Source organism: Antennarius striatus, chromosome 2, assembly GCF_040054535.1.
Source record: "Antennarius striatus isolate MH-2024 chromosome 2, ASM4005453v1, whole genome shotgun sequence".
NCBI lineage: Eukaryota > Metazoa > Chordata > Actinopteri > Lophiiformes > Antennariidae > Antennarius > Antennarius striatus.
In genome coordinates, this window is record NC_090777.1 from 22183409 (window position 1) to 22210553 (window position 27145).

At 42.3% G+C, this 27145-nt stretch overlaps 3 protein-coding genes across 9 annotated transcripts; all 3 read left to right on the forward strand.

Moving 5' to 3' along the window:
- The first annotated feature begins 1842 nt into the window (after positions 1-1842).
- On the forward strand, positions 1843-11559 carry otud5a (OTU deubiquitinase 5a). 3 transcript variants are annotated; one of them, XM_068341635.1, is made up of 9 exons: positions 1843-2685; positions 4310-4403; positions 7980-8044; positions 8131-8287; positions 8365-8513; positions 8601-8786; positions 8868-9072; positions 9240-9311; positions 9531-11559. In XM_068341635.1, the coding sequence occupies exons 1-9, from the start codon at positions 2098-2100 to the stop codon at positions 9662-9664; spliced, it is 1650 nt and encodes a 549-aa protein (XP_068197736.1). In that variant the 5' UTR covers positions 1843-2097; the 3' UTR covers positions 9665-11559. The 3 variants fall into 3 exon arrangements, with proteins under 3 accessions (XP_068197736.1, XP_068197717.1, XP_068197728.1); XM_068341616.1 differs by having other exon boundaries at positions 8601-9072; XM_068341627.1 differs by having other exon boundaries at positions 4313-4403; positions 8601-9072.
- A 1544-nt stretch (positions 11560-13103) lies between these two features.
- On the forward strand, positions 13104-16671 carry pim2 (Pim-2 proto-oncogene, serine/threonine kinase). The gene is made up of 7 exons (XM_068341695.1): positions 13104-13781; positions 13905-14005; positions 14138-14188; positions 14859-15067; positions 15165-15334; positions 15523-15699; positions 15800-16671. Exons 1-7 carry the CDS (start codon positions 13727-13729, stop codon positions 15949-15951), a joined length of 915 nt encoding a protein of 304 aa, XP_068197796.1. The 5' UTR covers positions 13104-13726; the 3' UTR covers positions 15952-16671.
- Positions 16672-17254: 583 nt separating this feature from the next.
- slc35a2 (solute carrier family 35 member 2) lies at positions 17255-25862 on the forward strand. Of its 5 annotated transcripts, XM_068341666.1 has the most exons (8): positions 17255-17808; positions 17949-18040; positions 18128-18471; positions 19446-19628; positions 19785-19936; positions 20158-20280; positions 20430-21007; positions 24980-25862. In XM_068341666.1, the coding sequence occupies exons 3-8, from the start codon at positions 18342-18344 to the stop codon at positions 25005-25007; spliced, it is 1194 nt and encodes a 397-aa protein (XP_068197767.1). In that variant the 5' UTR covers positions 17255-17808; positions 17949-18040; positions 18128-18341; the 3' UTR covers positions 25008-25862. The 5 variants fall into 5 exon arrangements, with proteins under 5 accessions (XP_068197767.1, XP_068197749.1, XP_068197756.1 ...); XM_068341648.1 differs by having other exon boundaries at positions 17255-18040; XM_068341682.1 differs by having other exon boundaries at positions 17262-18040; positions 18128-18417.
- Positions 25863-27145: the final 1283 nt, after the last annotated feature.

Below are 27145 nucleotides of genomic sequence, written 5' to 3' on the forward strand. Positions count from 1 at the left end.
CACACACACACACACACACACACACACACACACACACACACACACACACACACCTATGCACCTTTCTAATGTGTATCTTATTTCCTGGATGGTTAGGTGGTGATCATGTCACACTGGTAGAGGTGGGGGTGGGTGGGACAGGTGAATGGTGAGGAGGGTAGTGGTGGATGTTGAGTGTTGTAGGTGTAGCTACAGGTGGAAGTTTAAGTAAAAATGGAAGCAGATGAGTTGCAAATGGAGGATAAAGGCAGGTTGGAGGTTGATGATGAAGGTGGGGAGGGGATGATGAAGGTGGAGTTTGGCGGTGCTTAGTTTGTCTGTGTAACAACCTGCAAGTTTGAAGCAATGAGGAAGAATTTCATTATAAACAAGATGTCATAAACGTGACATTGTCAAAAGTTTGAATATTTATCCAGGCATAGGTTACTGAGACATTTGTATTGTTTGCTGGTCAGTTGAAGGAAAGCCGTATTGATCATTGATGGATCAATAACAGTCAACAAATATCTTCCTCTTGTGTTTATATCCCTGATCCAGTTTGCAGGTTTGTTACTGGTCTGACTAGTTCCAGCCGACACCATCATCTCTTTTGTCTTACGAAACGACAAAATCGCGAAAAAATTGTAAAACAGTTTATTGAGCTGATTGATTTTATTGGCTATACAGTTATCTGAAACAGCAGAGGGCATGCTGGTGCCCTCTGCTGTTCATCAGAGTCAATGACCGGAAACGTTCGGGGTTTATTATTATTATTATTATTATTATTATTATTATTACTGAGCACTGAGCATTACCTGAAGTAAAATTGTAAATTAAAGGTGCCCACACATGCACGTGTGTGTGTGTGTGTGTGTGTGTGTGTGTGTGTGTGTGTGTGTGTGTGTGTGTGTGTGTGTGTGTGTGTGTGTGTGTGTGTGTGTGTGTGTGTTGAGGGGTAATTAAAAACACTTGATCACTTATTATTCTTTGTCTCTTTAATAATCTTAGGTTCTTTTTTATTGTAAAACCTCTGATCATTATCAATATTTTATTAAGTTCATAATTTAATATTTGTGAAAACATATTACAAGAATATAACAAAACATATTTGTATATACAGATCAGATTATTAGGTACACGTCAAAATCAGTGAAATATTACAGTATAGGTTTATATTCAATTTATTAATGTATGCCTCCCACCCACACACGCCCATACACACATTTAATTGAAAAAAGACAAATATTGACTCAGTAACCACTGTTTTAGAAGTGATTTAGAGATCTTAAAATGTGGTTGGCACGCATCCAGCGATGTAGACTGAAATGTAACATGTGATATCTCATTATTCCCAGTATTTCCATTATTCCCAGCTCCACCTGCCAGCTGACTCTCAGGACCACACTGGATGAAGCTGTAATGGTAGTCTCCGTACTATAGAGGGTTCATATCTGAGGAGTGACAGTAGAGACAGATGGAACTTGAGGAAGAGGAGTGAGGAATGTGAAAAGATTGTGGAAGAAACATAAACTGAAAGAACCAGGGATATCTGGTTAACTACATTAACATACACAGAACATAACATTCAACCTCTATATGCTTTAAATCTTGTGGTTCTAGTAGTTTGTGGGTTCTAGTAGTTTGTGGTACACTGCAGGACAAATATTGATAACATGAAAGATGTACAAAAAGAATATGAAGTAAATATCAATAATAAATTATTAATTAGGGGACTTTTACTTATTCTTATGCATATATAATTAAAAAATATAATAAGCATTAATAGGAATATTGTTTTGAAAGGGCCTGACGTAAGACAACTGCCGTCGCAAGCAGGAAGTGACGTCGCTGTCCTCCGTCAGATTGTGTTGATGTTTTGTGGACTGGACGCTGGAGAACGGGAAGAGGGAGACGCGTTTTGTTTTTGTTCACCTTCGCCGTCAAAAAGGAGCCGAGTTGTCGTTTGTTCCGTCGGATTCGGTCGTTAGGAGGACTAGCTCGGTGATCAGCACCGCACGGCCGGAGCGGAGGGCGAACACACCGAATCATTCGATCTAGAAAGGGAGGACTCGTCACCCTCTGACCCCCTCCCTGCTTCCCTCACACATTGACACCACCATGACGATTCTCCCGAAGAAGAAGCCCAGCTCCGGGGTCGGCGTTTCGGACCACGCTGATGACAGCGACCGACGAAGCGGCTCCGACCCTCACCAGCACCCTCACCCTCACGCAGGGCGGACAGGAGCGCGACCGAGGGCTTCACCTCCGCCGTGGTCCTACCAACCCGCTCCGCCCTCTGCTAGAGACGACAGGCGGAGCATCGAAGCGAGCTCCCGGCCGCAGCAGGCCTCTCCGCCACCCGTTGGGTCCGTGTCGCCGGTAGGGTCGGGCGACGGTCGGGACAGCACCGGGGGAATGGTGGCTGGGTCCCGCGGCGATCTCGTCGTGTCGGGCGGCGTCGTCGGTTGCGGTGGAGGCATTGGCAGCTGCTGCTCCGGGCCCGGTCTGAGCAAGAGGCGGAGGCAGGCTGGCACCTGCTCCGGCGCGGTGGTGGCGGCTCTGGCGGGCGGAGGCCAGCCCGGTGTGGCCGGACCGGGAAGTGTGGGGTCCACCCAGGACACGGAGGAAGGAGCCGGGAACAATAGTGAAGACGAGTACGAAAACGCTGCCCGGCTGCAGTCCATGGACCCGGCTACCGTGGAGCAGGTAGGAAGCTAACGTTAGCTTATGTTAGCTAGAAGCTAAAAGCACCGGAGTGTAAATATGAGCGGCTTTAATGGGTGAGGGTCTGGTCCCAACACCTACAGGGCTTTATTAGTTTACAACCCAGACAGGACACGGATATTAAAATAATCTTACAGTCCGCTGTAACTAGAAATAAACAGGGACGTTTCATATTTTAGCGAGAAAAAGAAAATGCTGAGTGAAGAGTGATCTGAATGGGGACAGACACGCCTGAGTTTACCTGGAGCTTACTTTAGATTCAGGTTTAACTGACTTTAGTTAAATTTTGTGTTTAAATATCTTTACGTGGAAGTCAGTTTACATTTGAAATAATATTTTTGTTGCATATGAAACCAGTGACGTTCATCTTAAAAGGCCAATTCAAAAACATTACTGGGAAATACGTCAATACTACCATAATAAAGTAGTCTGACAATATTGTACTACTTTTAGTACACAATAAGAAAATGTCTTCATTATACTGTATTCATGCAGTAAATCATACAGGTGATACCTCCACACAAGGTGACAGTATGAACTAGTATTACCTTATTGTGCTGCAGTATTACAGTAAAACAATAGTTCTGTTTACAATGAATTTTTACACTAATTCTAATTTCTGTTGTAACTGCTCATTTATTAAATTGCTACTGGTCACAGTTCATTTCTTTGAGATGTTAAATATTTAAGTGAGTTATTTCTCGTTCTGGTTTTAAAAACTTTATTTCTTTGAAAATTCTACATTAAGTTATAAACTTAAAATGCAGTTTTTACTGTTTGTTGAAAAAAAAAAACATCTTCATGTTTATAACCTTAAATTACTTTTTGTATGATGTGAAAAACGTCCGACCAGATGTGCTTTTAAGGAGGTGTAGTCTTTTAGTCAGCAGTAGTAATAAAGAAAGTCGAGTCTCTGGTCGTTTGTTTAAATTGACAAATGCAGTATCAGAATTGCCGTGGTGACCAGATCTCTAAACAATGCAAAGAAGCACAATATAAAAACAATCAATAATACAGTAAAAGTGTTTTATCCACAGAATGAAAACTCATTGATCAGTTGTCTGTTGTTGATTTCAAAGAAAACATAACCTTTTAAAAAAAATTCAAATAAAAACAAGTGTGTGTGTGTGTGTGTGTGTGTGTGTGTGTGTGTGTGTGTGTGTGTGTGTGAGTGTGTGAGAGAGACTAACCTAATAATAACATGAGTATTACACACATAACAGCAACGCTGATCACTGATCAATTTGCCCCCCCCCCTCCCCATATCAAGGGGGACCTCCATACCGATCTGGGGGTTCTAGGAGAGGTCACAATGATTGTTGACATGTTTACACATTTCTGTTTTGAAATCTTGTTTAAAATGAATTTAAATGCAGGATACTTCTGTATGGAGGATGTCTCTGTTTCCATGGTAACGCATGCCTATGTTGAGAGAGATGAGTGGTGTAAGAAAAGGTTAAATGCTTGTATTGAAGAGTGAAATGTGACAGTTTGGTTGGTAAAAATCTGAGTATGTGTGTGTTTGTGTGTTCGTGTGTGTGTGTGTGTGTGTGTGTGTGTGTGTGTGTGTGTGTGTGTGTGTGTGTGTGTGTGTGTGTGTGTTCAGCAGGAGCACTGGTTTGAAAAAGCTCTGCGGGAAAAGAAAGGATTTGTCATCAAAAAGATGAAGGAGGACGGGGCGTGTCTGTTCAGAGCAGTTGGTGAGTGACACACACACACACACACACACACACACACACACACACACACACACACACACACACACACACACACACACACACACACACACACACCTGGGGTCTGTGTTTAGTTCCTTTGGTCACCAGCAGATGTCAGTGTTCGACTGTGTTTCTTTTAAGTGTTTGTTTAATACACTGAAGTGCGCTGCGTTCCGTGAATCTCCGAATGCAGCGCACTTCCGGATGCTGTGAGATAATAAAATGCGCGTACTGAATCACATGACTACTTTCTAAAAATCCAAAATGAGGTGAAGCTGTGAATTTTGAAGTGCTAATGTGTGAGGGATTACTGTATTTGCGGGGTTTTTTTTAACAGTATTTGTTGTTGTTCTAAAAGCTTTAGGCCCAATAGAATGTACAAAGTCCCTGAAGTCATCATTTATATATAATACTTATATTTCTGATTCTACAGACAGAACATATAAAAAAAATTAAATTAATATATTAATAAAAATTCTGTTGGATACGCCCCACATGATGCTAGATCAGCTCCTATTTGTTCATTACATCGTCACAATTCAGCAGGTCAAAAATAAGAGAAGCTAAAAGATTCCTTTTGTGTGTTTGTTTTTAAAGTGTGTTGTCAAAGACCTGCTACAGACTGGACCAGCAAGAAACACACACACACACACACACACACACACACACACACACACACACACACACACACACACACACACACACACACACACACACACACCTGTGCTGTTCAACGCCAGACAGATATCTAAATGACATTTGACTCACAAGTGCAGCTTTATGTTTTATTGTAAATATATAAAAATAATCTCAAACGTTACCTTTATTAACGCTGACATTGCTAATATGAGGAATACTTTTACTTTGTTGTACTCATACTTTGGTAGAGGTAACACAACTGGCGGCGGTCACATTCCAGCTGTCTTGATGAAACCCGTTGGACCTGTTGGTCACGGCTCCTGGCTTAAGATGGAGTATGGGATGCGCAACGCGTAGACCTAAGTCCTGTATTCACAGCTCCTTGGCCTGTTTGCATCGAGTGTTAATGGGCTGGATCGTTTTAACATCATGTGTCCATGCTGAGGTTTAGGGTCGGCGTTTCAGAAAGCCAATAACGTCTACAATTCCTTAGCTATGTGCTATTTAGTGGCTGAAAAATTACCAGAGGATGAAGCCAATCGTACGTGAACTGTGTAAGAACACATAACAGACAGGTGGTGGCGCTGTTTCTTCTTCTTCTTTGGATCAACGGACCAGATGCTGTGATGCTGCCCTCTGCTGGTGGTTATTCATGAGCTGTCTGACAGTACTCTAGGTATTTGATATATTGTTACGTTTTTGTTACAATAGAAAAAAATACATAATCAAACTACAGTACCCACAACGGTTTGTAGTCTGAAGCCCAGCTCTTCTGGTCGGGGTGGAGTCTGACCAGGACACTGTCAGCTTCAGATAAAAACTTTATCGACATCAGAAGACAGACAAGTAGGCCACACCTCTTTCTTAGAAGAGCATCCAGACTGACCAATCAGAGTGTTGCTTCCTCTGTATGTGTGTGTGTGTGCGTGTGTGTGCGTGTGCGTGTGTGTGTAATTCCACAGAAGTTTGAAATGTATTGGTGTGTTTTCTCAGCATCTAGCGCGGGGGGGTGGCCAACCACTCAAACTAAGAGCCACATGTTTTACTGTGTCACTGCAAAGAGCCACATCATACACATGGAATGTAAATGTCTGACTTTTCAAGGTGACCAACTTGTGTTTGCGAATTCATTCTCTTTTGGAAATTCTTGGTTGATGCTGGCATGGAGAGAAGTGCTTGAAGTGGCGCTGAAGATTTGAAGCCTTGAAATGCGCTAATGACACCTGACATAAAAAGCAGAATGGCCTTAGAAACTCTGTTGGTGGAGTCTGCCGTCACACAAGCTTTGATATGAATGTAGGCGCCTCATGAGACGAGGCAAAGAGCCATGGGTTGGCCAGACCTGGATGTAACGCCTGACTCCTCCTCTTCCTCTTTAGTGCGCCCTTGGTCTTTGCGGTTAATGCGTTCCAGGAACTATATGCGATTGAGGAATCTCGATCGAGTTTGCAATCAATTTATCTTATTATTTACAGTGAATTAAAGGGTTTATGAACCCTCCCCATACTGATATTAAACCACCTTCTATCTGTATTACCTTTCCCCATACTCTTGCAGACTGTTTAAAGCACTTTTGTGTCTCACGAAAGTCCGAGACTCACAGAACGGAGTGCACTTCCGGATGCCGTCAGCCAATAGAATGCAAATACGGTATCACGTGACTGCCTACCAAAAATCCGCGATGAGGTGAAGTGGTGAGCGTTGATGCACAAATGCGCGAGAGAGCAATGTGTATATTTTTTTATTATTATTTATTATTTTATATTTATAACTATCACTTCTCTAAAATTGCTTTTCCACTTGCTCTTTTGACAGGTGTCTTTTCCTTTAAAGTTAGCTCCTTTCCTGATCTCACCATTAAGTTAGCCTTCTTTCTCCAGTTAGTCTGCTAACATTCATCCGTGGCTTCAGAATGCCTGTCCAGCGCAATCCATGATTTGCCAACACAAAGTCGTTATGTCACCACATTGTTTTCTGACTACGTTGGGTGTGCTTGGTTTATAATTCCGATACATTTGTTTTCATATGTTTGTTGAAGTCTGATATTATTGTTTTATCAGAGAATTTCCATGGGTTCCCGCTATTGTGTGTATACATATACACACACATATACATACATATTTATAAAATCGCACCTTCTGCTCAACCGTTTCATAGTTTTCGAATGCATGTGGGCGAGGTCGCATCACTTTCAACATTTTAACTGATGACCTTTTGCACACACACGCGCTCACAAACATGTACACACACACACACACACACACACACACACACACACACACACACACACACACACACACACACACACACCAGTAGACAGTTTAAGAGAAACAGGAAGTTGTCAGGGAGATTCTGAGAATCGCAGTGGTGACACATCAGGTGACTTGCTGTAAATCGAACCGAAGTGATGCTCATTTGCATGAAGTGTGCGTGTGTGTGTCTGTGTGTGTGTGTTTGTGTGTAGCCGACCAGTCTGGGTTGAGTCTCTATGGTATGTTTCGTTTCCTGGTTTCGTTCTGAGTCTGTTGGTTTGTTTTCCTGCAGATGATAAATTCAGGTGTTTCCACTTGTTTTTCATTCAGTCTCTGGATTTCAGACTAAAAAAGTCAAACATGTGACGATTACAGCCAGAGAAGAAACTGCTGCTGCTTATTTTCTCCTTTAGCACCAAGTGAAAATGCGAGCTGATGAGGTAGTTAGTTGAAGTTCCTGTTGCTCCTCCCTGAGCAGGAAGTATACATGTGTTGGCTTCCAGATTAGCAATGCTAGCACCAACACATATCAACATGATGGATGTGGAGGGAAACCAAGCGAGCGACAGCTGACAGTATTTAACATGAATACATTCGTGTCTAAATGATGGATTAAATGTGACGAACTCTCCTCTGACTGTTTGACCAACCTGTCTTTGTGTCTCAGCTGATCAGGTGTATGGCGACCAGGACATGCATGAAGTGGTCCGGAAACACTGTATGGACTACCTGGTGAGCTCCTCTGACCTCTGACCTCACCTGGACTCACCTGTTCACTCCATTGAACCTCCAGGTTGTCACATCTGTTTTCTGTCCAGATGAAGAACGCTGACTACTTCTCCAACTACGTGACAGAGGACTTCACTACATACATCAACAGGAAGAGGAAAAACAATTGCCACGGCAACCACATCGAGATGCAGGCCATGGCTGAGATGTACAACCGACCGGTGGAAGTGTACCAGTACAGCACAGGTGAGTCCATCCACCCGACCGGCTCCAGCCAATCAGCACCACCGGTGGAAATAATCAGCAGCTTCTTCCTACCACAGAGCCAATCAATACATTCCACGGCATACACCAGAATAATGATGAGCCAATCAGAGTGAGCTACCATCGCAACATCCACTACAACTCGGTGGTGAACCCCAACAAAGCCACGATTGGGGTTGGACTGGGACTGCCCGCCTTCAAACCAGGGGTAAGAGCCATCTCAATTATGTTGAGTTGTAGAGTGTTTCCTATGCGTGTTCCTGACGGTGACCCCCCCACCCCACCCCACCCCCAGTATGCTGAGCAGTCTCTCATGAAGTCCGCCATCAAGACGTCGGAGGAGTCGTGGATCGAGCAGCAAATGTTGGAGGACAAGAAGCGAGCGACAGACTGGGAGGCCACCAATGAGGCCATCGAGGAGCAGGTCGCGAGGGAGTCCTATCTGCAGTGGTTGCAGGACCAGGAGAAGCAGGCCCGACAGGTATGGAGGGGGTGGGGTCATCGGGGAAATGGAGGTGGGAAACAGGCGGAATGTTCCTTTAATCTGACGTGCCCTCCTCAGCCACGTAAGGCCAGCGCTACCTGCAGCTCCGCTACAGCCGCAGCCTCCAGCGGCTTCGACGAGTGGAGCGCTCGGTCACCGCGACAACGTGACTCCGACCCCTCCCATTCTGAACTCACAACTGCCCCGTCGACCATCAACAAGCCCCCTTCCCCCACCGGAGCTGCCCTCATTCTGAGCAAACCCCCTTCCCCGTGTGCACCAGGTAACACGTGTGACAGCTAACGCAAGCTAACACTAACTGTGATAGCGAGCTGTTGCCACTATTGCATGTAATAGATGACATAAGTGAGGTTTGATGTTTATGTCAAAATATTTATGCGTGTGTGTGTGTGTGTGTGTGTGTGTGTGTGTGTGTGTGTGTGTGTGTAGGTCCCAGTAATCAGAGTCGTCATCATTTGGAGTACAGAGCCATTATGCAGGAGATGTCTCCCACAGCGTTTGGTAAGGCTACAGCTACTATTGCTAGCGTGAGTTTTTCCAGAATGAGACCAGATCCATTATGAGTGGGCGGAGCGTAGCATTTCCTTCCTACTCATCACTGCTTCCTGACTGGTCATCACCTTCATTTACCTGTTGTTTTTTTTTAGCCCTAGATAGACCTGTCACTTTCTGTGACCAATGTGAGTATCTGAGTCAGTTCTGCTCCCTGTGTGCCTTCAGGACTGACGGACTGGGAGGATGATGAGATTCTGGCGTCGGTTCTGGCCGTCTCTCAGCAGGAGTACCTGGACAGCATGAAACACCAGAGCACCGCCATGCATCGAGAACGAGAGCCGTCACCCGACAGCAGCTGATAGCGGCTGTCACACAAAAAAACACACACTCAAATACAACCTTTTCCGACCTTTGACCTGCCCTCTGTCATCCTGACCCCGCTCCCCCCCGCCTCTGGCCCGCAGATGGAGATCGACCAGGGAAAAAAATAAAGAACTCCTCCCTCGTTTTTTGTTCTCCAGATGTTTCAACTCATCTGCTCATTTCTCTCTTTTCTGTCGTCTCCTCTCCCTTTCCTCCAACAACCTCCTTCCAACCAGTAGTGATCCAGTCACATCGACCCCCCCTCCCCCGTCCGAGTACTGGTCTCCTCTCAGATGGAGCTCCTTTTATCGCTGATTCGGCAGCAGTGGTCATTTTGTTCTACCAACATTAAACACCATATTTGGCAGCTAGCTTTCAACAGGAAACAATGAGATTTTCAGTTGAGATTTCCATATTCCGGTGTAGCAGGCTATTAGCTCTGTAGCTAACAGGGCCATTGATTTCAATGAGGAATGGTAATCAAAACAACAAAACAATGTACATCCGTGTCCTTTCAGCTATGTTAGCACACTGTTTTTTGAGAAAGCCATTACCTGAAGTCTTACTACTTTTTTATAGCTAAGTGTGTTAAGAAGCTGTGTCACAGTTAGCGTAGTTACTTATTCCAAAGTATTTCCTTTGCTGTTCTTGATGCTCACGCTAACAGCTCTCATCACAATTATGACAACATGTCATGCTGTTTCTAGTCAGCAGTGTCTTCTCGGAGCTCATGCTGGAAGATGTTTTGTAAAAACAGTTTTAATCAGAATTAAAAAACTTTTTTATGCTAATCAGAATTAACAAAGATTACCAGTCTCTATTGGTCTCAGTTAGCATGCTGTCACCCGAAGTCTTACTGTGTTAAATTCTAGTACCTTCATTTTGACAAGGCGTGTTATTGTTAGCTTAGTTATCAATAGCAAATTTGTTTCCCCCTCATTCTTAATTCTCCTGTGATGAACATTGAACATTTTCTTATGAGCTAGAATGCTAATTGGAACTAAAAAAGACATGGCCATGCTAAAGGTACGGTGTTTTTGTATCCTGTCAGCTAAGTTGGCTTGTTCTTTAGAGGACCAGCTAACACCTGTTCTATTGTTGGGACTCCAGGTTGATAACACCGCCAACAAGCTGCCATACTGTTAGCCTAGCTGCCAGTAGCAACACCAGGTCTGACTGTTTTCACTGGCAGATATTGAAACACAATGCCAGCAGACACCAGTCACACTCCTCTTCCTCCTTTTTGTCTTCCTCCTCCTCCAACCCTTCCTTCTCTTCCTCACCACCACCACCATCATCTTCAGACTTATTTAGCTGCATGTTAATTGACCACGACCAATATCATCATAGAGAAAAAAAGATAAATAAAAAAGGAGAGAAAAAAATTGCGAATTGTCATACTTATCCTCTTAATAATTGATTATTGTTGTTATTAATATTATAAGTTTGTTTTATTTTATTTTCTTGTTTGAGATGAAAAGATCTTTTTTTTTTCTTGGAATAAAAAGAGGAAAATGTTTTCTGAAAAACAAAAAACCCAAATGTAAAGATTTATTTTCTACACACAAACACCTTTCTTTTGCTTCCTTCTTCCCCTAATATTTCTTGACTTAATCTCCTGTCCTTTATCCCCTTTTGTCTGCTCCTCCTCTTCCTTCTCTTCCTCTCTGTCATGAATGCCAGTGGACTGTTCCAAACAAATTTGGTTAGCATGCTGTTTAGCAACCAGGCTATCACCTGAAGTCTGGTTTAAAGATGCTTATTTAATGCTAAGGTTGTTAGCTCTGACAGCAGCATTGTTTCACATGTTTTATATCAGTATACTGTTAAAAAATTAATGTTTCCTTATCAAAGCTCACATGACTAGAATAAAATCATGTGATGTCCTTTACGTTCTCCAAACATTGAATTAAATCCACAAAATGCTTTTAAAACCAGAAGGAAATGCACAACCAAACAAAATATTGTTTTTAAAAAAGGGGTTTAATATGTTTGCTTGTTGCTATTTTCACTTAGTTTTGGACAAAAGCTATTTTGAAATTAATACCTAAATATGTTGGCTAAAGTAATCCAATATTTCTTCTTTTTTAGATAAAACTATATTAGGCTCGTATTTGTGGTTTATGGGCATGAATTTCCCAAAATACTGTATATATTTCCCTAAAGAAGAATTCCCTGATTGAGCAAACAAAAGAGCCAAAGAGTTACTTCCTCCTTTGTGGGGCCTCTGCAGACAGGACAGGTGTTTTACCTGTTTGGGTTCCATGTCTGGTTCACCTGTTACATGACGGGACCACATTGTCAACATATATGCTAATAGACTTGTGTTAAGGCTTAATAATAATAATAATAATAATAATAATAATAATCCTTTATTGTCCCACAGTGGGGAAATTTGTGTGTAAAATGTATGTAAAATAATTATGTTAAAATTAACACATTTATAGAAAGGGAAATTCCAAAAAAGGTACGCTATTGCTCCATACAAGTTTGTGTTCACTGCACTTTAATAAGCGTCTCCATGTTAATTTCATCTCATTTATACAAAATACTGGAATTCTGGTTACATTTTAAATGCATCACCATAGAATTCAATGGTCTTATCTACAGTGATGAATTCCATTTGGCTTAGTAAGTATTTGTACTTTGGATAATATAAATTGCATAAATTTAGTTGTAAATACTTAAGTTGGGTAGAGAGTCCATTCATAAAAATCCAGAGTGCCACCTGTTCAGGTATCTGATGATGTCATAAGTTTCAGGGTGAGGTATGATTCACATCCTGGAATCACTGTGGAAGTTTTACCACGTAATGTAATTAAAAATAGTCTTGTTGGTCATTGGGCTGTGAGTACACCCAATCTATTCACAACTTTTCACCATATAAGAATGCAATCTAGAACATTGTTATGTTACTATTAATAAAAGAAGGACGTACAAACACAACTGGCTCTGTTCAAGCCTGTTTGATGATCGTTATCTCAGTTTTATGAAAATTACATTAAAAACCAAATTCTTTCCCATTAAATACAAATCATGTCCTTCTATAATAAAGGTTTTTCCCCACAGGTTGATGTTCAAACATCAGAATAATCAAATGTTTAGAATAAAACGTGGAGACAAAAAAAGTGAACTTCTGAAACAAATTCTAAATGACAAAATCATTTTCAAAAACAGTCAACATTTTCTGATTCCACATTAAAACGTTGATTTTGTACATCTCTACGACTTAATTTTGGAAATAGGGTTTTTTCAGAGAAGCATAATATTTTTAGTGAAGGAAAACGTTAAGAAACTCACAAGCATAGAGAAAGGGCTAATAAAAATTATAAACACCTATAAAAACAAAACGCACATTGTTCTGTATAAACTACAGCCTTTGATGACCTTATGGCTCTAAATTATTTATTTCTTTGTTTTGGTTTAATTTTTAACACTTAAACTTCATTTTACACTTTACTAATTTACTACGATAACGATTTAAACCAGAAGTTAACGTCATTCTCACAGCTTAACGCGCCTTAAACAGGAAGTCGAAACTTCACAGAAACGAGAGGGCGCGAGGGTTGAGGTTGAACCGTTGATATCCGCACGCGCTCAGTTCGACCTAACGTGTGTGTTCGTGCGCGCGCGTGTGCGTGAGTGTTCGCGTGTGTTTTAGGGGAAACAGTCCGCCTCTTTCCCGTTGTCGAGGCGCGCGCGTCTGAATTCCACGAACTCGTCACGCGGGGTTTGAATATTAAATGAGCTCCACCGCAGGCGGCTTCTGGTTGGCGCACAGTTCAAAACACTGAACGCACGTCTTGGCTCTGATTCGACAGCGAGGGCATTGTGGGCGTGGTCATGTTGACAACAAAACAAACCGTAACGTAGACTCCGATAGAACGTCAGTTTGAAGCGGCGACGAAACACCGGAGAAGCGCTGCGCGCTAGGAAATAACGTCCGGCGGATTTTTATTTTAAACACAGGGAACCGGTTAACTTCAAGGATTAAAAAACAAAAATGAATCGAGTCGTGATGAGTCGGATTAACTTCAGCTGAGTCAAACTAACACAAGATGTTTGAGGTCAGAAGCGCGGAGTTTGAATGGAAGGACGTCCGGGGGAAAATCGGTAAATATGATTGAAAGATGGAGAAAATAACGTCTGTTGTCTATCAGTAAATGTGCTTCGTGAGTGTAAATCACGTGACGTCATGAAACGACAGACCGGTAAAAGTCTCGCGTTGTGTCTCAGGGCAGGAACCGTTCTCCTCCCGGTACAGCTGCGGGCCTCTGCTCGGCAGCGGCGGCTTCGGTTCGGTGTTTTCGGGACAGAGACTCTCTGATGGACTCCAGGTCAGAATAAAAACCTCCAATCAGTTCTTGTTAGTTTGTCACTATCGCCAATCAATATGTTAATTATTTTAATCAATGGATTAAAATATTTTATAACATGTTTGCATTAACATAAATCATTTTTCTATCCAGGTGGCTATTAAACAGATCCCCAGTGACAGAGTCCAGCAGTGGACCAGACTGGTAAGAACCCGGATTGATTATTCATTCATTGATTCGTTCATTCATTGATAGATGTCATTTTTAAAAAATAGTTTCCTAGAGATGAAGGTGCTGCTTATCGTTTATCAAGTGTATGATGTGACTGTACATGCGGGTCAACTCTGCCCTCTGCTGGACTAACAGGGGAATCGCAGTCGTGGGTGGGTGCTCACCCTGTTTTTCACGGAAATCTTTGACGTCACAGTTAAGAAATGACGCCATAGGGTTTTCCCTTCACCTGTTCCTTTTAAGCGAGACTCCCCCCTCCTCCAATAAGAACCATCAGTAGGAGAAAAAAAACCCACCTGGTCATCTGCAGACATACTCAGGGCAACAAAATGACATTTTGAAATGTTGACAAATCAGAACTTATGTATGTAACAATGATCAGCACAAAAGTTGCCCAAATAGTGATGAAAACTCATAATTACATAACAAAATAATGAGGATATTTGTCGTTAACTTAAAAAAATGAACTTCAGAAAAAAAATGTGGAACCGATCAAACACAAAAACATGGAAGACGCAGAGACTTTAGATTTTTGAACCTTTATTTTCCCCAAAATTAAAATATTTAGAGTTGACTTTGAATTTTTTATTCTTTTATTTTTCTGAATGTGCAAGAAGGTGCAACTAACCATCTCCCTTTTCAGCCAGGTGAAGTCAATCCCGTTCCTATGGAGATCGCTCTGCTGCACCGCCTGTCGGAGGTCGGGGGTCACGTGGGTGTGGTCCGCATGCTGGAGTGGTTTGAGGTGGAGGGTCGGGGGTTCCTGCTGGTGCTGGAGCGACCGCCTCACAGTCGGGATCTGTTCGACTTCATCACGGAGATAGGAGCACTGCCCGAACACCTGGCACTCCGGTAGTCCTCCCTGAGTTCTGTCTGATTCCATCTGGTTCTATCTGGTTCTTTCTGGTTCTGTCTAGTTCGGGTCTCACTGATGGCATTCTGTGTTCAGGTTCTTCCGTCAGATCATGGAGGCCCTGCGTTTTGTTCACGCTCAGGGCGTCGTGCACCGAGACATCAAAGACGAGAACATCGTGGTCAACACCAGGACGCTCGAGGTCAAAATCGTGGACTTTGGTTCGGGGGCACTGCTCAAACAGACCCCCTACAGTGAGTTTGATGGTAAGTCATGGCGTCTGATATCAATGACGCTCTATGGAATCACAGGCATTGATTAATTGATTAGACAGTCAGTAGTATCAAACTGTTTAAATGAACCTGAAGTTCATTCGGTCTGCAGTCCTTGAGTGGTTCTGACAGCATCTCTTCTATCGCCTCCTGCTCCTGCTCCTCCTCCTCTTTCTCCTCAGGGACCCGTGTCTACAGTCCTCCTGAGTGGATCCTGTCTCACACCTACGAGGCGGTCTCTCTCACCGTCTGGTCTCTTGGCGTTTTGCTCTTTGACATGGTTTGTGGCGACATCCCGTTTGAATACGATAAGGAGATTGTACAAGCCACGCCCCTTTTCACCAGACGAGTCTCCCAAGGTGTGCTGAAGCCCCACCTACTTCCGGCTCCTGTGAATTCTTATTGACTCAGGCGAATATCAACCTTGTCTCTTGTTTAACTCCTCCCTTTTGTTCCCAGAATGCCAGTCTCTGATTCGCTGGTGTCTGTCCTACCGGCCTGAGGAGCGTCCAACCCTGGAAGAGATCCTGTCTCACTCGTGGATGGAGGGAGGAGAGGTGGATGAGGAAGGGAGAGAGCTGCAGGAGGACCACAGCAGCAGGTCGCTGTAGCTCCTACTCCTTCTTTCCATTTATTTATTGATATGTTTAATATTTCAAGAAGCAGCAGCCTGCTTCATTTTCCTCGAAAGACGCTCAGACGCAATCCAGAGAATGATTAGCTAACGCTAACCAGCTTCAACACATCTACAGCTCTTCAGCGGTTCTTTGACTTGATGCTGATGTTCACCAAAGATGTTCTACTCCATCTGAGAGGAACTGTTCTCCAGAAATCTACTTCTGCTCTACATTCGATGTTCTGTTTTCTAAGGGTTTTTCCGCCTCATGTTTCACACAGGTTTCAGTCCTAGAGTTTAAAGCTGCCTGGTTAACCCGGATCTGTCTCCAGTCCCCAGGTTCCTCTGGGTCTTAGTTGTCTGAGGTTCTTATTATGAAAACAGATTGTTTTTCTTTTTGTTATAAATAGAAATACATAAAATATATGGTAATAATTTGATATGTATTACATAAATTATAGAATATGCTTGTCAGGATTTTGAGTTTTCAAAAATGATGTCTAGTTATTATTATTTTTTTGTGACACCTGGTGATATTACAATTGTTCGGTGTTCTGTGAACCCCGCGGTTCTGATTCTGGTGTCCATAGGTATTTATGTATTTTTGGTTTTAAGTGACTCGTCCTCACTGATTTTGTTTATTTACATTAAATATGAAATTATGGATCGCAAAGAAAAGCAAAGATCTCACGTTTTAATAAAAACGTTTTTGTCATCTGATCATGTCTTGATTTGTGTTTCACGTATTACCCACAATCTTCCTGAGTACACGTGTGACAGCATTTACAAAATTTGTTATCAAGTTAATGCTGATCAGTAAATGAGAATTTTTCTAATCTCAAGTGGAAAGCCGACATGAACACGTGACTCAGCAACCCCAGGTTGTTGTTGCATCAAACCATCAGGTGGCGCCAAAGGACATAAACGTCTTACAGGTGAGCTGCTCGAGCAATCGATAGGATTTCTCCAAATTGAGACAATGAACAGAGGTGTCACTGTCGCTATTAATTGGAAGCTTGTGTTTAACGAGCTATGAAATCCGCATGAATCATCCACAAAGAATGAAACTGAACAGGTTCACCTGAACCTCTTGGAATGAAAATGACAAACAATAGAATAACAACGATCTTAAATTACTTACCTGTATAACGATGACTTGGAGCTCTTCCGCAGCCACACCTGGAGACGAGCCTCGCTACCGTAAATTAATAATAACCTAAAAAAAATTTTTTTCAGAAAATACTTTTTATTCCTCATTGGACATTCAGATACATACAACGTGTTTTACACAACATTCATTTGTAGATTTGTAATATTTTCATCATTTATTTTTTATTTACTGATGTTAATTAAAATCACCGCGTACTGAAAATTAACTTTGTGTATCTATTTATTAGAACAAATAATGATTAATAGAAAATGTTTCCTGTGCTTGCACAACATGTTACCTTTTATTTTATTTTCTTGTTGAAAATACAAGAAAACTCCATGACTTCATGTTTTTGGTGGTGAGGGGAAGCCGGGGAACCCGGTGGGAACCCACGTAGCGCGAACCACCGAGCCACCTTCCTTAAGTCATATGTTCAATTCAAGCCGCCCTTGTTTGCTTGTCAAAAATAACTGTACACAATAGCTGGAACCACAAATTAACATTTTCTGCTGCACATGAGTGACCTGTTAATACAGTGTTGTGCAAATGATTTGCGCACATTTCTTACAGTTAATACTTGTCTCGACGTCATCAGATTTGCCGACCTGAAGAGGAAGAGAATAATTATTTTACTTCCTTGAGGTGCGGTGCAGTCCTGGACTGTAGCCGCTCAGAAGTTGACCACGTGTCTTCAGCATGAGTGTCAGTGGTAGTTTTACCTGATTCACATTCTGGGAAAAGGATCGTTAAATTGTTTTCAGTTTCTTTTTAATATGAGTGTCTTGACTGTAAAACTAAACTTGTTATAATTTCCTGATCTGATTTATATTTGAAATCACCAGAAGCTGAATTGATGTCAACATTCCTCCTTTTCTGTTGCGGTCTAAAACGAGTTCCAGAGCCGACATTCCTTTGCTTCGACTCAGTTTGACAGGTGAGTGTAAAATTCGATTTGTGTCACAGTTCAATGTTTTATTTTTCCTTAGGAGTGACACCTCATCTTTTCCGCCTATCTTCGCAGGAACTTCGTCTTCAATACGTCACCTCCTCCTCGTAGTGTTTTCCTTATTGACTGCTGACGTCACCGCAGGCAGCCCATCTCTGTTAAGCTGACAGTCCGCCGTCCTCCCCCCCTCCGTTAGTTCCGCGTTCGGTCCGACCGGAGACGCGGCCTCAGTCTGGAGGCTATCGTCACGCTAGCCGAGCCGCGGGCAGGAGCAACGCTGGACGCGAAGATGCAGAGCGGCACGGGCGGCGGGCATCATAGCGGGACGGCGCAGCAAACGACGGCGAACCAGAGTCAGAATCCAGGTGGGTGGACCCGGTCAGAGAGACTCCTGCCGGCCCGAACGGTTTCATTCCCGGGTAGGTGCTTCATGACTGAGCTTCACTTGTTTATGTCGGTCATTTAAAACTCCGTTCCTGAGTGGCTTTAGTAGCTAGCTAACGAGCGGCTAAACTATCAGACTTAGCTAACTTCTTTATAGAAGTTAACGAGACAAGCTAACTAATATGCTAAACGTCGGTACACGTAAATAAAGAGAAAGTGGCTGTTAGCATGCTAACACGACAAGCTCGAAGCTAACCAGATTAGGCTAATTTTTAGCAGCTTGTTTCACGGAGTTTGTGCAGGATGCTAATGCTAAGATCCTGCGGGGGGGTTGAAGCAGGTATGGGCTTCGTAGCTCGTTGGTGACGTGGACGTTTAGTTCACAGGTAACACCCTCGTGTCCGGTGTCTCCGGGTCCGCGTCCGGTCTCTCCACATTCAGTTTCAGTGTTCCGGGGAGCGAGTGTGTTACAAGTTCCGATGTTGTGGTTGGGCGTTTCAGGTCAGTCTATCGATCGATCTGTCGATCGATTTATCGATCTGGCTATCGAGGTTTTATTATTTTAATTAAAAAGAGAAGGTTATTTATTATTTTGTATAAAGAGGTTTTATTTATTGATATTTTATTTAAACAGGTTTTCGTTTTCATTTATTGTTATTATTTTATGCAAATTTGGAGGTTTTATTTGGCCTGTCAAGCATTATTTGTTGTTTTTTAACTTGCGTTAAACCAAATCTGAGTCCATCCCCCACTCGCTATGAGAGTCAGGGTGTGTGTGTTGCCTGGAGCATCACTAATGTGCACCATCAGAATGTACAGCCGCCTGTGTCACTGCTTCAGATGCGTTCTTTTACATAGAAAAGCGTTTTGTTGCTCACAAGGTAGAACTTAACTCCAAAACAAAAACAAAAGTGTGAATCGCTAACCTGTTGGTGAGGAGGAGCTGTACCTGTCAGCAGTGTGAACCCACATCAGCTGTCGGATGTGTGATCAAGTGTTTCCCCTGCAGTGAACCGGAAGCTGAAGTACATCAGCCTGGCTGTGCTGGTGGTCCAGAATGCATCGCTCATTCTCAGCATCCGGTACGTCCGCACGTTGCCTGGCGACCGCTTCTTTGCGACGTCAGCTGTCGTGATGGCGGAGGTCCTGAAGGTGCTGACGTGTCTGCTTCTCATCCTGCTGCAGAAGAGACGTGAGTTTTGTAGACACGCCACACACATGTTTATTAGCCATTGGTAGCCGCAACACCAGGACGGATGTGAAGAGTCACGGTAGCCTCCTGTCGTGACAGAGAAGAAAAAGAGTGGAAAGATGTTAGAAGAAACAGAAATCTGTGTTTGTATTGCAGTCAATGTGAAGCAGACAGTGTTGTTCCTGGTGGATGCCGTCGTCTACCAGTACAAAGACACCCTGAAACTGGCCATTCCTTCACTCATCTACACCCTGCAGAACAACCTGCAGTACGTTGCCATCTCCAACCTGCCTGCCGCCACCTTCCAGGTCAGTACCACCTCCTGCACACAGTACCGAGAGCTCCGCCTCTCATACACAGCGCTCTGTACCTGATTTATTTGGGCCGAAGGAAATGACAGTGTAAATAAACATCCCAACTGATGTTTGTCTTTTGTTTTAAAGACAAACCTTCTCTGTAGCTTCTGAGCCAGTAGACGTGTTGCTGCTGAACAGCTGGCGATCTACCGCTGAACTTGTGTCCTCCTCAGGTGACGTACCAGCTGAAGATCCTCACCACGGCGCTCTTCAGCGTGTTGATGCTGAGGAAGTCTCTGTCCAGAGTTCAGTGGGTGTCTCTGCTGCTGCTCTTCACTGGAGTGGCCATTGTACAGGTATGAGGCGTACAGAAAAAGCACCTGCTGAAGCTGAAAATCAGCTTCAGCAGGTTTTTGAATGCAGCAGGTTTCTGAATGCTGATCAGGTTTCTGAATGTTGATCAATGAACTTATTGATTGATTGACTGTCACCGCTGGACCCACAGGTGCAGCAGGAGGGGAAAAAGGAGACGTCTGTTGTAGACAGCTCCACTCAGAGCTACATAGTGGGGTTGGTTGCCGTGGTGATCAGCTGCATGTCATCGGGCTTCGCCGGCGTCTACTTTGAGAAGATCCTGAAGGGGAGCTCCGCCTCCGTCTGGGTGAGGAACGTGCAGCTGGGGATCTTCGGCATGTCGCTCGGCATGCTGGGACTGTGGTGGAACGACGGCGCCGCCGTGGCTGAGCGGGGCTTCCTGCACGGCTACACCAGCATGGTGTGGTGCGTCATCCTGAACCAGGCGTTCGGCGGACTGCTGGTGGCCGTGGTGGTGAAGTACGCTGACAACATCCTGAAGGGCTTCGCCACCTCCTTCTCCATCATCGTCTCCACGGTGCTGTCCATACACCTGTTCGGCTTCCACTTGGACCTGCTCTTCACGGTGGGGGCGGGACTCGTCATTGCCGCCGTCTGCATGTACAGCCTCCCCAGAACAACTGGCGGCTCGGACTCCTCCTCTTCCTCGGTGTCTTCACCATCGCCGAGGACGAACGGAGGCGTAGAGATGGAGGCGTTTCTGCCAAAGTCAGTGCTGGTGAAGTGACTCTCCCCAACCCCCCTTGCCTCTCTCCTCACTTCCTGCTCCTGGGGTGGGGTGGTCAGAGGTCGGGATTGCATCCTCTCCTGCTGTCTCTCACCCTCCTGCTCTTTCTTTACAATCCTTCGCTCCTCTTGACTTCCTGTTTCCTGCTTCTCCTCCTGACCTTCTGGAGACGGTGGAGAAACACTGATCATTCTCCTCCTCATCTTTTATAACTATTCCTCCTCCTCCTCCTACTCCTCCTCTTTTTTCCCGCCACATGAGTAACCCAACTTCCTTTCAACTCCTGCTGTGATGAAATGGAGCTCAGAGGAGTTGAAGATGTCCTCGGAGCTCAGAACTAACATTTGGTTTGAGGTGCGGCGCAGACGTTCATCTCCTTCGCTGCTCCTCCCCTGTTAGGAGGAGGGTTTTAACCGCTTTCCCTCCCCAACACTAAAGTCTGTCCTCCACCCATAGCTCAGGGAGGAGGAGGAGGAGGGAGGGAGCTGAAGAAACCCTTTCTTGCCCTTTTTGCCTTAAACTCTTTCTTTTACTAACTGAATGAAAATGAAAACTGAATGAAGCCTTATGCTGATATAGATGATGTATTGATTATTGATCTGATGCTGATCAATTGTTTTCACTGTGCAGCTCCCCGACGGAACACTGAAACACCAGACAAAAAAAAGACAAAAATTGTTCTCATTTATCAACCGATTATTGTTTACGTATTGGACAAGGATGGGAGGAGTCTGTGACATTAGCATATCTGCTGACCTCAAATGTTTGGTGTTGATGGCATCAGTGCTTTAGAGCCAATGAGAATCGATCTCTCTCTGAAATCGATCTCTCCTCTCAGATGTCCGTCGTTTATTTGCATCCCAGTTTGAAGTTACAATCTGTCGCACCACGCTGTGGCCGTGGCCTCAGGAGTTAACCGGATTATTGCTCAATATCTTGCTGCCGGTTGGTCAGACTGATTAAAACTTTTTAACGAATCAGAAGCCTTGTGGGGAGCTGCACAGTGAATAACCTCTAACGTGGCTCCTGATGGCTGCCGCGTTTGTGTTTGGTGCCTTTTCCCTTCATCTGTACAGAAGCCATACTTGCGTGTCGGTGTTAGCGGTGTCGTTAGGTTTGTGCAGGTATGTCAGATGGTGTGATCAGAGGGGCGGAGCTTAGGAGACGGTGCTTGTTGATTGGAGCACCTGTTAAATGAACAAATCTTAATTATTGTGTCCTGCCGGCGCCTCGTTGAAGGAGGCGTCCTGTGGGGGCGTGTCCTGAATGTCTTTGTGTTTGCAGGGGCCATGGGGGGGGGCTTGATGTCTGTCAGCTGCTTCTTATGTCGCTCGTCTTTGGGAGGGTTGTTTTTGTCTCCAGAGCTGAGCAGAGAAAATAGTTCTGCTGTTGCTGCAACATTATTGATTATTGATTACTGTTTGGATTGTTACATAAACAATGAGCAGCTACTTCAGCTGCTGCAGGTCGTCATGGAGACAAAAATCAAACATTCTGTGCTATCAGGTTCGTGTCGGAGGTCGGTGGATGTAGGACAAAAATAAGTATCTTGTTTTTGTTTAAACGTCTTTTTGACTCGTTCTTTTGATTAATTAGAAAAAAAATCTGAGCTGTCCTGATTAAAGCGGGAATGAAATCATCTGCTGGTTTGTGTTTGGGTGGTGGTCAAACCAGGAGGAAGAGGAACCTCAGGTGGAAGTTCCCGTCAAAGCTGCCGCTCTGGGATCAGTCTGGACTCATGTCTAATCTGCAGGAGGCAGAACAGCAGAATCTGCAGAAGTTGTGGTTCATAAGAAGGCGCACAAGTGATCTGAGCCCCCCAAAACAAATTGAGTCCCAGAATTTTGCAAATCTTTCTGAAAACAACATAATTCTGTCTCCATATTGACTACATTCTGACAATCACAATGAATTTTACTTGTAGCACAAGCATCTGCCCAGAACACAACCCGACTCAGCAATCAGGACACAGACACAATCTGATTCTGCTAAATCAGATACAGGAATTCTGCCAAATCATGTCTTTGAATGTCTAAATAATACAAGAAAATGGTAATAATAAATTTTAGTTTCTCGGCATCATGAAATTATGGTTTTAAAATTATAAACCAGCAAAAAACTAAAAATAATATTCTGAATTCCACAAGAAAACAAAGTGACTTTTGCCTTAAAATAAAATTGATCATCTTGAGGAAATGAGGCAGCGACATCAGGAAGGATCGGGGTGATTTTCTTCACTGAAAATAATTTTTGTCTCGTTGAGATTAAAAACATTTTTTTGGAATAAATAAAACTTCAATTTGTTTTTTTTAAACATTGAGTACTTTTTGTATCAGAGTCTCTTATGTTTATGTGAGGAAACAGATTCCTACTTGTCTATTTTCTGCCCAGAAGACATGAAAACATTCTATTAGCTTGAAACAATTTAAACGATCTTTTGATTTTATGTGCTGTCACTTTATTATAATTGTAACTGTGCATATTTAATGGTTACAGTCATATTCCTTGTGGTTAAGGTCTATAAGGTTGAATATCTGATGAATGATGTACGGTTTAAATTAACGATAAACCGGCTGAATTCAGAGGATTTAAATCTTCATCCATAGACTGGACACCTACTACAACTTCTTTTTAAAAATTACTCATTTACGTTTATCTTTTGGGACAGGCAGTCTGGAGCAACACACAGACACACACACATGCAGACACACACGCACAGTTTGTATTCATCAGCAACAGCATCACCTCATCCAATCAGATCGCTCTGTCTGGATGATGAACTTCCTCTTCCTCTCTGGACGTTTATGTTTGCCCCTTTGTAAAATCGGTTTTATCATTGATCTGTTGGTTTGCACTTAATTATTGATTTGTTGCCTCTGAGTTTGTAAATACTTCTTTTGGTAAACTTTTATATAAACAGACTTGGACCCAAACTTTCTGTCGTTTGTCTCAATTTGTCTTAAAAAGTTAGAGAAATATTCCAGGATGTTTTGTGTAACGGCGATTCAGTTTACTTCATGTTATATATTCATTTGTGTGTTTGTTATGAGCACTAAAGGAAATAAATAACAAAAATAATATCTGGATGTCCAAAAAACAAACCGGTTCCCTCCTAAAATAGGACTTGAATATTTTAAGAGTATGGAAGAAACTTCAGTTCTGATGAAACGACCCTTTAAGTTTTCAAAATGATATTAACAGATGAGCCTAGGAGCTGCAAGCTAATGTAAATGGTTAAAGGTGTAAAGTAGCAGGTCTTAGCCAATGGGAGCTCAGTGTTGACATGTGTTTTGTTGGTATTTGGTTTCTGAGGTTGGCGCTGATTGAAAAACAAAATGTTCACTTGGAGGTTCACAGAACAACTGTTAGCTGTCTCGTCCCTCTGGTTTTATGTACTGATAAAGTCAGCCTGGCTAATTTTGGTCGTCTACCTGGTCAGGTGTGTTTCTACGGGTCATATTACATGAGTTCTGCACAAATGAGATGCCTTTTACACTGACTTCAAAACTGTGACATCATTATCAATGATATAATCTGCCACTGGTAATGTTAGCTCATTTCTATAGTACGGATGCTTTTACTGATGGATTATTTACAGCAAGTGTTTCATAAATCATACCAGAGAATCTAGAAGCTGTTAACCGCGTTTCCTTACTTGGTCACTGCTAAAGTTAGCCTGGTAGCTTTTTTCAGTAATGTTCTAACATTAATAGCAGCTTTAGATTAACAGTGAAAATAGGTAAAACTAAAACATATGGACATCGAAGTATGGGGTGGTAAATGGTACTATTTTTGTCTTTTATGTAAATAAATGAGGGTGACCGTTAGCTTGTGGGTGGATTCCGGATCGAATAAATTGAACTGTTACGTTAGACATGAAGCGGGTCGTATTTGGGAGGTCTCACTTCTGCATTTTCTTCTCCTTTCTCCATTTTCTTTTCTGCTTGTTCCAGATTTGTAGCAAAACAAAAAGGATCCTGAACGACGAAAGGACGGACAACTCCCTGCCTCAGATAGAACAGCGCCTCTACTGGTCGGACTCCAGTACCGCAGTATCATTACATTTTTATATTATCTCCCCACCGATATGCAGTATTTGAATAAGCTCACTTGAAAACCTCACTCTGTCACGCTTCCGGTGTCTACCTTGAAGTTCGTGCCGCTAGCGACTTATCTCCGGTCTTCACATTTGTCCATGTCTCATTTACAGAGCCATTTTGGCTTCGTCAAACATAATGGTTTATATTCTTTGATTGTGATGGACCTCATGTTGTTGTGTGGGGAACCCTGATGCTTTAGTCACCAGGACCGAACTCACGAAGCAGGTGTCTACCCAGATGGCCAGTCTGTAACGCTGAAGCGGCCTTCGTCTTCGCGTATGTCCGTCCCACACACACGGAGCTGTTAGGGCTTCGTCAGACACAGCAGTTTGTTTTCTTGTGACAGAGAAGAAAAAAAAGAAAACAAGTCTGACATTATTATTTTCTCATGGAATTTCCACGGGTTCCCCCTAGTACAGTTAGAACAGCACTTGTGTTGTGTCAGGTGCCTTTACTGTTCCTTATCACACTAACGGTCTCACACCATCATAGTATTAAATCTACATATTAAATGTGTTGTCTGAAGATGACTAAAGAAATATAATCCAATTGAGCTCAAAAATAGGCTATTTTAGGGAAATGAAATCAATTTCTAGATAGATAATTCTGAGGTCATCATAGGACTCAACAGAAACTTAAATTTGTTGGGACTTGCAGTTCTCACTTTAGTTCAGTAATTTATAACAAATGAAAATGATTTTCTTTAAACTTCTCTAGACAATCTGTAGCACCTCCAAATATTCATATTATTAGTATTTTATATATATATATATATATATATATATATATATATATATATATATATATATATATATATATATATATATATATATATATATATATATATAAAATGTTTTCTGTATGCAGTTTAATTTTTTTTAACTTACTAAGAAATTTTAGGAAATAAAATAATATTTTTAGGTTATTCAAATTTTAACCTTAATATTTAGATAAGATTTTCAAATATTTGATATCAATATTAATGTATCTAGTATAGTAGCCCATAGAGTCCATAAAATAAATTCTGTTTGTAAAAATTTGAAAATACTTTTCATACTGTACTTTGTTTTTTAAACATTGAAGACAAGTGTCCGAGATTTCAATATAAAAGCTCTAATTTGTCTTTTATCATGAAATGTATTTATAAGGAAATGTTTAAAATAAAGTGTCACAAGATCGTTGAATTCAGCGCGGCAGGACAGGAAAACATGAGCAACGCATTGTCGCCCTCTGGTGGTCAACTGTGAAGTCAACTCAGAAGCAGCTTAATTCAGTGGAACGTGAATAGCTCTAATTTCGTTTTTTAATGTTTTTCATCTTCTATATTTTATTTTTTATCATAAAGGCCATATTTATTATTCCGGTATTGATCTGTTACAAACTTCAAATAATTTGTTACTTCCTGTATCAGTTGGAAACTAATAGGAAGTGACTTTTATTGTGAAAGTTTACTTTTAAAAAAATTTTTCTTTACGTTTTAAACCGAAAATGTTTTTTATTTTCCTTTTAAAAACTTTTTAAATTCTTTTAATGAGTGGCTTCTTACTTTATGAATGTATTTTCCCATCAATGTGCTTCAAAGCCTCCAAAACTGTTTTGTGAACATTGTAAACTATAAGACTGATGCAGACACTCAAAAACGCAAAACATTATTAAAAAAGTTTAATACAAGATTTTTATGCTGTGACATAAAACCAACTATACGAGTCTGTTTCGTTCATTTTGTGTCTATGAAATGTCTGTTGATGTGATTAAGCGCTTTATAAATAAAGGTTGATTGATTGACTGAAGTAGCTCTTGTTTTTTGTGTGTTCTTTACAGTCCATTTTCTTCCTCCACATCCATATTGCTCACAGTTAGAATGGTAACATTGACACTAGATTGGCGACATCATCATTAGAATGGAGGTGTTTTGCGCACCAAAACAACAAGTTGACTGAAAACAGGTCTCCATCTCCTCTCCATCTCCTCTTCTATTAAACTCCACCCCTTGGCCTGTCGTCTTAATGTGGTGCGGTA

Bases quoted from the DNA above. Each gene is read 5' to 3' on its own strand.
- otud5a (XM_068341616.1), top strand. From the start codon at position 2,098: ATGACGATTCTCCCGAAGAAGAAGCCCAGCTCCGGGGTCGGCGTTTCG. The intron at 8,045-8,130 runs GTGAGCTCCTCT...TTTTCTGTCCAG, and splicing joins AACACTGTATGGACTACCTG to ATGAAGAACGCTGACTACTT. The intron at 8,288-8,364 runs GTGAGTCCATCC...TTCCTACCACAG, and splicing joins AGTGTACCAGTACAGCACAG to AGCCAATCAATACATTCCAC.
- pim2 (XM_068341695.1), top strand. From the start codon at position 13,727: ATGTTTGAGGTCAGAAGCGCGGAGTTTGAATGGAAGGACGTCCGGGGG. The intron at 14,006-14,137 runs GTCAGAATAAAA...TTTTCTATCCAG, and splicing joins GACTCTCTGATGGACTCCAG to GTGGCTATTAAACAGATCCC. The intron at 14,189-14,858 runs GTAAGAACCCGG...CTCCCTTTTCAG, and splicing joins TCCAGCAGTGGACCAGACTG to CCAGGTGAAGTCAATCCCGT.
- slc35a2 (XM_068341655.1), top strand. From the start codon at position 18,342: ATGCAGAGCGGCACGGGCGGCGGGCATCATAGCGGGACGGCGCAGCAA. The intron at 20,281-20,429 runs GTATGAGGCGTA...CTGGACCCACAG, and splicing joins CTGGAGTGGCCATTGTACAG to GTGCAGCAGGAGGGGAAAAA. The intron at 21,008-24,979 runs GTCAGTGCTGGT...TGCTTGTTCCAG, and splicing joins ATGGAGGCGTTTCTGCCAAA to ATTTGTAGCAAAACAAAAAG.